This window comes from Silurus meridionalis, chromosome 18, assembly GCF_014805685.1.
Source record: "Silurus meridionalis isolate SWU-2019-XX chromosome 18, ASM1480568v1, whole genome shotgun sequence".
Taxonomy (NCBI): domain Eukaryota; kingdom Metazoa; phylum Chordata; class Actinopteri; order Siluriformes; family Siluridae; genus Silurus; species Silurus meridionalis.
In genome coordinates this window covers 21,656,623-21,667,958 of record NC_060901.1, presented here as the reverse complement: position 1 = coordinate 21,667,958, position 11,336 = coordinate 21,656,623, and the positions used below count along the sequence as shown (strand labels likewise).

Here is an 11,336-nt window from a genome sequence, read left to right as displayed (position 1 = left end):
GACAACTTGAATTAGAAAATATTTGTACCATACAAACAAAACGGCATTGCCATATAAAAAAAAGAAGTCAAGTCAACTTGACTTGACTTGACTTGACGTATAAAAAAGAAAAAACATATAAACATAAATCTCTTTTAATTGCGTACATTTCAGTTGCATCAAACCAGTTTTTGTCTCAATGTCTTGATATATATATATATATATATATATATATATATATATATATATATATATATATATATATATCTCACAAAGGCATTTTTCTTCATATAGTTCAGTGATTTTATTTTACATAAACTGTCAAAAAACCCCACACACAGTTACACACATCATATACAGTAGATACTGATACACCTATAGTATTGAATCAAAATTTCCAAGTGACATTCGTACTTCGAATCACCAACCTTCAAGATCCCCAGAAGATTTTGGGCTCACGATCCTTTAAATAGATATCGATTAGTGTTTGACTCATTGATCTCATTCTATTAATAGATTGGTATGCTAATGAGTCTTTTCACACCAACGGAGTTGATTAACATTATAGTTATAATACATTTCAATACTTTGGATACGTCGGTCCATTTGAAGGCAAATACGTTTTGTATTTTTACTCAACATTTACACGGTTTGCGTACTTCGTCCATCACCGGCATCGTGCAGCATCACCCGCATTTATCCAGCCAGGAAGAAATGCAACCAATTAAACAAAAGTACAGTCATGGATTGGAGAGCGTTTCACTTCACATGCTAATTATATAAATTATATAAATTTTCATGAATAAAAACACTGTATAGTTTAAAAAAAAAATGGGATTACACTATTTGGACAAGAGTATTAGGACACTGGACCTTTCCAGCCATGTCTGGTTCTTCTCCGAGCACCTTGTTCCACAATGCACATCATCAGCTTTCCATGAATTGGATTGGAAGATCTTCTGCTATAGTGAACCCTATCGAACACCTTTTAGGATGAATTGGAAAAAAATGCCAACCTCCTCACTTCTTCACCTTCATAAGTACCAGATGAAGACGCGTGTGTTCGAATGAAATCTCACGAACCTCCACAAAATCTTCCTAATAAAGTGGAGCTTACTAATAAAAGCAAATGTGGAATTGGATGCTCAGTCAGTCTGATGGTCAGGTGTCCACAAACCTTTGTCTAAATAGTGTATGTATTATACACCTGGGGGTTTTTGGTACAGAAACACAATCACATGATTCTGCAGATAGACACAGAACGCTGTACGTGGATATATACATTAGCCCTTCTCTGTTTTGAGGCTACCTCAATGCTCCTGGCTAAGAAGAATTGCGGTGGAGGGGAAGCATAATCTTGAAACCCGAAAATGAGGATTAGCTCATAGCTGCTGGGTGGCTGTCTGCTCCTTGTAGCCTGATGGGGAGGAAAAGAGAAACGTCCAACAGATACATCAGTTTCATTCTCGTATATATACATACATACACATGTATATACAACCATTGGTAACATTCTGTCTGAAAACCCAGACATTCTTCAAGATCTTCTTATTCCATATTCCAGGTCAAATTAAAGAACCATCTGAGATATACAGCATATACCATGGAGTTATACCAGGGGCAGTCAGAATAGATTTGAACGATTAGCCGCTACGCTAGGCTAGTCTGCCGCTATGAAGCTTTATTAGGAGTGTAACGGTACGGAGTTCAATATGGATTCTTATGTCCAGCTTGTAGATATGCGCTTATAAGGAGAAAATCCTGACAACTCCACATATCCAGGGAGTGAACGAACAAAGGATAGAAAGAAATGAAGACATTTTTGATCAAGTCTGTTGAAATAAGTAGAACAATTAAGTCGGACAAATCTTAGCGAATTTAATATTAAATGTAAAACACACACACACACACACACACACACACACACACACACACACACACATTACGCAAATGGAGTCCAGCAAATGTACACTATTTAAAAATGTTTCTATTGAGTCAATATTATTGGGTCAATGTAATCAAATAAAATAAAATGTTATTTAAATTTTATTTGATTATGCTAAATTATGCTAATAAAAAAAAAACCCGTCATCGTGAACAAATCGTAGATTTTGTCCACCGTTACACCATTAATAAATATATCCTGGACATGGACAGAACTCAGCCGGCTTTCAGCAGACAAAAGTCTGCTCAGGCGGTCTGGGAGAAAGCCGACAGATGGAAGGGGGAGGTGGGAGGCGTATCACCTAGCAGTCCGAAATAAACAGAACAAGCGAGACTCTGCTAACAGTTTAAGTAGGTTGAATTTCTGGCCAAGATGAACTGCAGAGAAGCAGATATTTTATCAGATCACCAGCTGAACCCTTTGTGTTCTGTAAATTAATGTGTTTTTTATACATCTATTCCGTTCAATCCAGTTGAACTTACCTTCAGAGACTTTGGTGGAAGCAGGTGAGCATGAAAAAAACAACCAAAAAAAACCTTGTTAATTACAAATATATGAAGAAAAGTTACTACATCACTGATAGCACACAATCCCATAGAACTTGGAACCTGTTTCTGAATTACGATACCTCTGCGTACAAAGCTAGAAGATATACTTCCAATGCTTTGTAGTGGAAGATCTAAAGTGGCCTGCTATAGAGCAATCGGGATGACTAAGAACGTCTTCACAGGCCTCCTCATTTCACCTCCATCAATACCTGACTTTACTGACCCCCTTGTGGCTGAATGAAATCTCACAAATCTTCAAAGAACCTAGTGGAACGTCTCAGAAGGATGTAGGTTATGATGAGTGAACAAAACATGGGATGGGATGTTCAAGAATCTGATGATCAGGTGTCACGTAATGTTTATGTTTCACATAAAGGAGGTATGACAATGATCACGTGATGTAAAAGTGAATATGAGGAACTAAAGAATTTTTCTTCAGCAGGAACAAAATAAATGAGATCTGGCATCTCATAACGACAAAATGGCTCGGGGTTTAATGAAAGCCTATAAACAATTTTCATTACTGCATCCAGCACACTACAAACACCAGAGCGTTCCCTGTGGACATTTCAATTCTCATTTCATCACTTCAGGAGGTTCATAAGATCAGCCCTTTTATTATGTACGTAAACACCATTCTTGTATATTTCTCTTCGGGAGCAGTAACAGCATGAAACTATGCGAACATCAAGCTTGAGAAATGATCCACAACTTTTTTTTTTTTTTATAGATAACTGGTCGAGGCCTGGCGATACGATAAGTTAAAGATACTTATGAAGCAGCTACGATACGATGCTATACAATACGATACAATTCCTCCATTACGATTCATTTCAAATCGATTCGACATAATGCGATGTGGTAAAAAAAATAAATAAAAGGTGAGATGAAACAAGACGCTTTTCCTGTTCTGGGTACGGCTCTACCTCTGCCAGGTTAATCTGTATTCTATGTGACTCTCAGGACACACATTGGTCTCCGTAGTGTTGTGATGCGGCATATTCACGTGAGAGAACCAACTCTCAAATATTGTTAAAAACGATACAAATGGCAACCTGTAATCCATAAATCCGTAAATGCATCACATCGTTAACATTTATGCCGATCATCGAATCTTACCATCCCAGTAATCTTAGGTATTTATGGGTACTAGAAAGGTTCCTACGCTTCCGAAACGTCCGAGATGTTCATTCAATGCTTCAGGCTTCTGAGCTCACATCTAAGATCTTCCAAACATGCACATATTGACTCATGAACTTTTGTAGATGAATTAGACGCTGCTCAATGCTAGTCTCATGGTTCTCTCAGAACGCAATTGAAAAGTTATTTAACTATGCTAGCTCTCAGTGGAAGAGTGGAACAGGCATGTTGGGAATTTTCTTCACACGTTCTTCACACGCAGACGTGAGAACATACCAAGCCCAACATTAGCATGATTCCGCTACTTAGCCTACCAAGTTCCATTGGACTAAACATGTATTTGATTTAGCACTGAAATTAGCGTTCACTGTGAGATACAGTAACTAGGTATAATGCTCGATGCTCACTTGCAAGGATAACCATGTCCATGCCCCAGAATATGCTCATGATCCAGCCCACCATGACCACAGCGGTGATGATCTGGATGAGGGCAGCGGCGATGTTGAGCCAAAACACGCAGCATACGTGTCGATCCGGCAAATCCGTCCTGGCGCCACAGAGCACCGTAAAGGCAGAGATTAGTGTACCTAGAAAACCAGAACAGAGAAAAAGCATTATTGGTGCAAATGAAGGAACCTAATAATGGAGTTCATTAAGGCTTACTGGGAAGTATGTCCTGGTGTTCACAGTGTTTATCACCAGCTCAGTTGGAGCACACTTTATAGTTTCCCAATGTCCTCATTAGTGACAGGTCGCTCAGGAACGATTCGTTCATTTTGAACGACTCTTTAATGTGACTCAAAAGAACGAGTCATCTCAAAGAGTGATTCGTTTATTTTCTACTTAATGCACACGAGCACATTAATCATCGCAGAAACAGAATCGAGTAGATTTCTCTTCCAGTCCAAGTCGCTCCCAGAGACGCTACGAAGGTGATTGAAGGAACGAAATGAACTGACTCAAAAGATTAATTTATTTTGATGAACCAGATTCAAAAGAACCAAGTCGTTAAATGATCCGATCTTCCCGTCACTGCAGCTCATACCGATTCTGGACGATCTCATTCTGTATCCCAGCTAGAAGGAACCTTAAACAGTATACCAGTTATACCAGGGTATATCCGGATACTGGATACTAATACGAATACTGGGGTTTTTGCATTTAGTTGGTGGGAAAAAATACTGTTACTTAAATGAAAATTTCCTTAAGTTCAAGTAAAGTTACAGGTCTAAAAATCTACTTAATAAAAGTAAAAAAAATTTGCATACTAACTTACTAACAGTGGGGGGTGGGGAAGGGGATTCCAGTGTAGAGGATGAGATCTAAATCTCCAACAATTCTTTTTTATTGGAGGATCACCTTTACACCTTTTACCCCCCCCTTCCCCCCAATCAATCAATTTTCAACATTTACAAAGGAACATATTTCCTCCTCTTCAAATGGGGACAGACAAAATGTAAACTTGCCCACAAAAACAATGACCAGTGAACCATGGGTCTGTTCCCAAGCGGAAATAAGAAACGCTAGGCTATTTTTAGCGATCTCATCTCAACTTTAACCCGAGTGATTCGGTTACTCTGCCACCACAACCATTTTCTCTATCTTTTTTTTAAAGTACACCAACGTTGAGGAAACGTTCTTTAATGTCGCGTTTTCTTTCCTTTTGTGAGCAAACACGGCCCCATCGGATTAGTTTTGTCATCGGCAATCTGTTTTGTGTTTCCATCTGTGTACTCGAGTGGGCTTATCAAGATGGCTGTTAATGGCTGTCTGAAGCACTGACAGTGACGTGAATCCCCCCGTTCTGTCAGTCTCCTCCGTCCCCGTTTCCTTTCTAACATTCTTTCCCACTCAATGTTTTTGTTTCTATTCTTCAGTGATTGTTCTGACTCAGATCCTGCACTCGTTTAGGAAGAAATACACGTCGACGAGAATTATAGCGTTGATGAGGGAGGGATGATGGGGGGTGTGGGTGGGTTGGTTGGTGGTGGTGGTGGTGGTGATTGCGGGAGGGTGGGGGGGTCCTTGTCCGTGCACATTAGGCTGAAGATGACTGTAATTTTCCCTCAGCCTTGTTCCGAGTGTGCCATCTGTGTGGGAGGTTAATTATGTAGCTTCGGCGTTCAGTTCAAGGCGTTCGGAGCGATTGCTTAGTGTGGTTTCGAACGTATGGACCCTTTGTGGCTATTATAAAAAAATAGCGGCTTTACGGGTTGCTGTTTATTGAAAAATGAAAAGTAATTGCAAAAAAAAATATTTCATTTGGTTGTGTTTAGGGTTGCAAAGGTGCGGAAAACTTCCAGTAAATTTCCAGAAAGTTTCTGGAGAATCCCATGGGAATTTTGGAAATTTGGCAAGCTGCAAACCAATATGAACCATATCATATACAAAACTGAAATTCAACTGAAATTGCATGAAATCTGGTTGTTTAAACCAAAATGATCCTGCAAAATTTTTTACCAGCTACATTTAAGTTCCCTGTTATAGTTTAACCTGAACTTTATTTTAAAAAATTCCCAGTTTATTCCCATTCATTTAAGTTCATTTCCATGTAATGTGTGCAGTCTTGAAAAGTTCTGAGAATTTTGCATCCCCAGTTGTGTTGAACAGTGTAACGGTTAATGACTAGACATAAATATGATGTACGGGCGAAATCCATTGTTACGGTTTTGACCAGAAGATTCTCCATGCTTTTTGAACCCATTAGCTTTCTACATTTGCTCTTATACTAAGCTCTAACTTTTCATGCATGATGTTTCCAGTAGATTTTATAGTTATTTGTGGGATTTCATATAACCATAAGAGTGTTAATGTCAGGTGAGGAGGCCTCAGGTGATCCTCCCAATAGGGTTTAAGCCCACACGCACACATACAACCCATGGAAAGCAGATCTTCATGGAGCTGGCTTTGTGCACAAGAGGCATTGTCATGCTGGATACGAGTTTTGGGTCCTCCTAGTTCGTGCATTGTAAATTTCATGCTAGATGGGGCAATTATGAGACTTTCAATCGATTTAAATCGATTCCTTCTGGACAAACAAACAAACAGGGAAATTGTACAGCCATTTAAACCATATTTAATCTAATTGTATTGTCTAATTCATTTAATATCTGCTGAGTTCTAATGCATCGTTCAGAGCTTCTACATTCGACACACCACAAAGCCAAAGTACCGATTATTTTTCTAACTCCACTGATTCACCTTAATCATCTGGTGCATTCTTTTGGCCTGGATTTCGGCATTGCTCAAACAAGGGGCATGAAAGCATCACGTCACCTTTCCAGTATCTTACCCTGGTGTTTATCGGCGGTTACTAGGAATCAAACGTTTACAAGCAGCAGGCTGTTTAGAGCCTCAAGCCTTTGCCAGATTGAGCTCGGAGCCAGATTTTTAATCTGCCAGCTGAGCATGTGCATCCCCACTGGCATCGTCATCACCATCATGACCAACAGGAGATCACCGTGAGTCAAACGTGGCATGGTTTGAGGTGAAGACCTGTTGTGGCTGGGGGACAAATCCAGACCAAGTGTAGACAAAGGAATGATTTCTACATCTGCCTCTTTCAAACCAACTACCTGCATGTCTTCCCCTCACCACATCCATAAACCTCCTCTTTGATCTTCCTCTTTTCCTCCTTCCTGTGGCTCCATCCTCAGCATTCTCCTACTGATATACCCCATGTCCCTCCTCTGCACATGTCCAAACCATCTCAATCTCACCTTCCTTACCTTGCCTCCAAAACGTCCTACATGCGCCGTCCCTCTAATAAACTCGTTTCTAATCCAGTCCGTCCTCGTCACTCCCACTGAACATCTCAGCATTTTCAGCACTGTACTGTACTGTACCTATACAGACAAAACGTTTGTGGACACCTGACCATAAGAAAAGCATCCCAATTCCACATTAAGTCCCCATGTGCTCTTATATAATAAGGTTCACTCTTCTGCCAAGAGGTTCCACCATATTTTGTAGAATATTGAGATTTCATTTAACCACATGGTTGTCAGGTGCTGATGGAGGTAAGGAGGCCTGAGGTGGCGTTCCAATTCATCCCAAAGGTGTTCAAATTGTGTTAGAGCTCCATTTCTAGGCCACTCAAGATCTTTTACACACATCCATCCCAAAGAAAGTGGATCTTCATTGAATGTTTTTTGGGAGTTTTGGGTTTCCTAGTTCATCCTAAACAATCGTGTGGCCTCCAGGTTTGTAGGAACAGTTATGGAAGAAGAAGCTCATATGGCAGGAAAAGTTAGTTGTCCCAATACAAATGTAAACATAAGTCCAATGGTCAGCCAAAGACGAGTTCATTATGTAACCCATTCTTCAGTGTCAATTCATGAAACTTCAATGATGGTTTCAATATTAGTGAAGACTGACAGACTGTTGCAGAAAAGCCTTGTTTTGGGGGACCATCTGCTGTCATGGAAACAGGAAAAGCGCCGGGTCTCGTACAGCAGGTCCCCGCTATGTTCCATCCACACAGCATTGGAGGAGCAGCATGGAAAGATCTCGTGTCTCGTGTCGGTTTATCCTCCGTTTCCTCAAAAAAAAAATTTTGGTATTCAGAATTAAATACTTAAAACGTTTTTTTTTCTGTCTGTCATCCAGAAGGATTCATAATGTTTGCGGTTTGGAAGTAGAATTGTTTTGAGACATAAAAAAACCATTAGGTCTGATGGGATTAGTGGGAAAAAAAAGTAGATCGGGACGGACTGAAGGGAGCCGAGTGCATGGCATGACCTTTTGAGGAACTGAATAAGAACTGTTTGGATTTTCTGCTCCGGGTTTTTTCCTTCACGTCGTCCAAACACGTGGTCTCGCTGTCAAAACATTTCTGTGGATGGTGGACAGGAGCTTGGAGGAGGTATTTTTCTTCATGGTTGATGTAATGAATGTAATCTAATTAGAGTTGCTGATTTCCTGTTTCCCAGCTCAATTCCATTATACATTGTTTTGGATTTCTGGATGCCTTAATGGTCCCTAATGGTGCCCAGTACACACCTACAAATAATTAAAAATGCAACAATATATTAGGACACATGACTTTTCCACTCGCGTTCCCCCCCCAAACTGTTCCCACAGAAGACGTCTTTGGATGCATTGTGAAATTTTCCCTTCATCTGGGAGACCCAAACCTGTATCAGAATTACAATGCCCCATAAACAGCTCCGTGAAGATCTGCTTTTCCATGGGTTGAAAATGTGTAGAAGATCTTGAAAGACCTGTAGAGCTCAAACCCTATTAAACACCTATGGGATGAATTCGACTCCATCCCATATCTCCTTCTCATGTACACGATCTCCACGAAATCTAGTGGAACATCTTCTTAGAAGTGGAGAGTGGAGGCTTTTATGATTTCAAATAGAGACGCCATGTAGAATGGGGTGTTCGAAAAAACACACGTGTATGGTCAGGTGTCCACAAACACAAACGAACACTTTTAATAGCTAGCGATTAATTTTTCACTTCACTGAGGACGAATCATGGCTTGAACATGCACTGTTTACGCTGGTTGAGCAGATCATAGATTATGGACCACTTGTTCTTCATCAGATTTACATTTTTATATATTTATTTATTTATTTTAAATTATGGTTTCCATGGAAATTGTGTAAGTTTGGCATTTAAAAAAAACGACAATGCATCCCCGGATCATCATTCTGAACTGCCAGGTCCATCAATCGGTGTAATGTTCTTATTGTGGAATGCTTTAAAAATGCAATCAATATGCAAAACCAGAGGACATGAAGGGAGGAAAATACTTTTAAGTGTTTTCTTCTTTCCCTGTACAGCAGCAGGGCTGAAGGCGTAACTGATAACATGGAGGTACATACGTACATCCGGACTCGAACAAATCCAGCGGGTTCGAGTTTGTCAACCAGGGGATTGAGGAAGGAAGCGAGTCATTAAACCATTTAGCATTTACTGCAGTTTAGATACAGAATAATGACTTAAATAGCCAGAGACATTAGCATAGGGCTTTTAAACCGAGGCATTGCTATGATTAACGACCGAATTAAAGCCGCTACGCTGCTGTTAGGCTTCCTTCATTTTATTAACCCTGCGATATTGTTCTGGTCAATCTATTCGCTCATAACACCGTTATTGCTGTTGCCTCGGGGCAACAAACCTATTTTCTACACTTTGTGTTACAATAAAAGGGTTAAATCGCAACATAATTCAAAGGCTCGACCATAATATTGCTATGTGCTTCTTCTGGGAAGATGTTCCACTGGAGTTCTAGTTTGAGCTCTATAGCAGGAGATCTTCCACTCCAACCTCTTTCCATGTCAAGTGTATCTTCATGGTGCTGCCTTCCTGCACAGGGGCATTGTCATGCTGGAACAGGTTTTGGTCTCTTAGGCCAACTTTGTGGTACAGCACATCTGGCTGGAAAAGATGCAGCTGTGTAATGGACACCAATAGAGACCATTAGGAAGTCAGATTCCAGTAGTTTCTTTGGCATGCCGATCATGACTTGATGCACATGAACAATTTATGTAATGGTTTGTAATGGTATTTATAATGAAAACCATTAGAATTTGTGTGGAGACATCTACTTGACAACCATTAGGATGTTATTAAACTTCCAGTACAAGATGCAAGAGTGATGGACTGGCTATAGCAACATCTACTGGACGCCATTAGGGACCATTAGAGTGTTATTAAACATTTAGATTCCCGTATAAGAGGCAAGGATTGATTGGCTATGAAAACGTCTGCTGGACCCCATTAGGGACCATTAGAACGTTATTAAACATCTATATTCCAATGCAAGACGCAAAGACAGATTGGCTATAATGACATGTACTGGACGCCATTAGGGACCATTAGAACGTTATTAAACATCTACATTCCAGTACAAGAAGCAAGAGTGATGAATTGGCTATAGGGACATCTACTGGATACCATTAGGGACCATTATGGTGTTATTAAACATTTAGATTCCATGGCAAGTTGCAAGGATGATGGATTGCCTGTGGTGATATGTACTGGACACCATTAAGAACCATTCGAACGTTATTAAATATCCAGATTCCAGTATAAGACGCAAGAATTGATTGGCTATGAAAACACCTACTGGACGCCATTAGGGACCATTAGAACGTTATTAAACATCTATATTCCAATGCAAGCCGCAAAGACAGACTGGCTATAATGACATTTACTGGACACCATTAGGGACCATTTGAACGTTATTAAACATTTATATTCCAATGCAAGATGCAAAGACAGATTGGCTATATTGATATGTAATGGAAACCATTAGGGACCATTAGAACGTTATTAAACGTCTAGATTTCAGTACAAGACGCAAGGATGGATTGGTAGTGAAAAAACCACAATATGGAAAATACAGGAACTTTAACTCACCCAAACCGGGAACGAACGTGTTGAGGAACAGACAGATGACAGCTACAGGGAAGGGCATGTAGGGGATGGCAGCTCGCAGAGGTCCCTTCTTCTCCCGAACTTGCACAACAACTCCACTTGTAGAAGAAGAAACTCCTTTCTCCTTCACCTCTGCCCCTTTTTGGTCCATTTTCCGATCAGATAAACGTGTATTGATGGAGGAGATGTACAGAGGTGGGGATGAAGCGCGTCTGAACTCCTGCGTAAATGTCTCTCTGTTGCAGGAGCGCAAAGCGCAAGAGGACGACGAACCGAGTCTTTTTTGACGAACCGACTCATTGAATCAGCTCACTATGGTCTCTAAACGACTC

At 40.2% G+C, this 11,336-nt stretch overlaps 1 protein-coding gene across 1 annotated transcript; it reads right to left on the bottom strand.

The window, feature by feature from the left end:
- Positions 1-268: 268 nt before the first annotated feature.
- stum (stum, mechanosensory transduction mediator homolog) lies at positions 269-11,260 on the bottom strand. The gene is made up of 4 exons (XM_046873425.1): positions 10,987-11,260; positions 4,020-4,199; positions 2,407-2,415; positions 269-1,396 (listed from the first exon to the last, which is right to left on the bottom strand). Exons 1-4 carry the CDS (start codon positions 11,153-11,155, stop codon positions 1,362-1,364), a joined length of 393 nt encoding a protein of 130 aa, XP_046729381.1. The 5' UTR covers positions 11,156-11,260; the 3' UTR covers positions 269-1,361.
- Between the last annotated feature and the right edge of the window lie 76 nt (positions 11,261-11,336).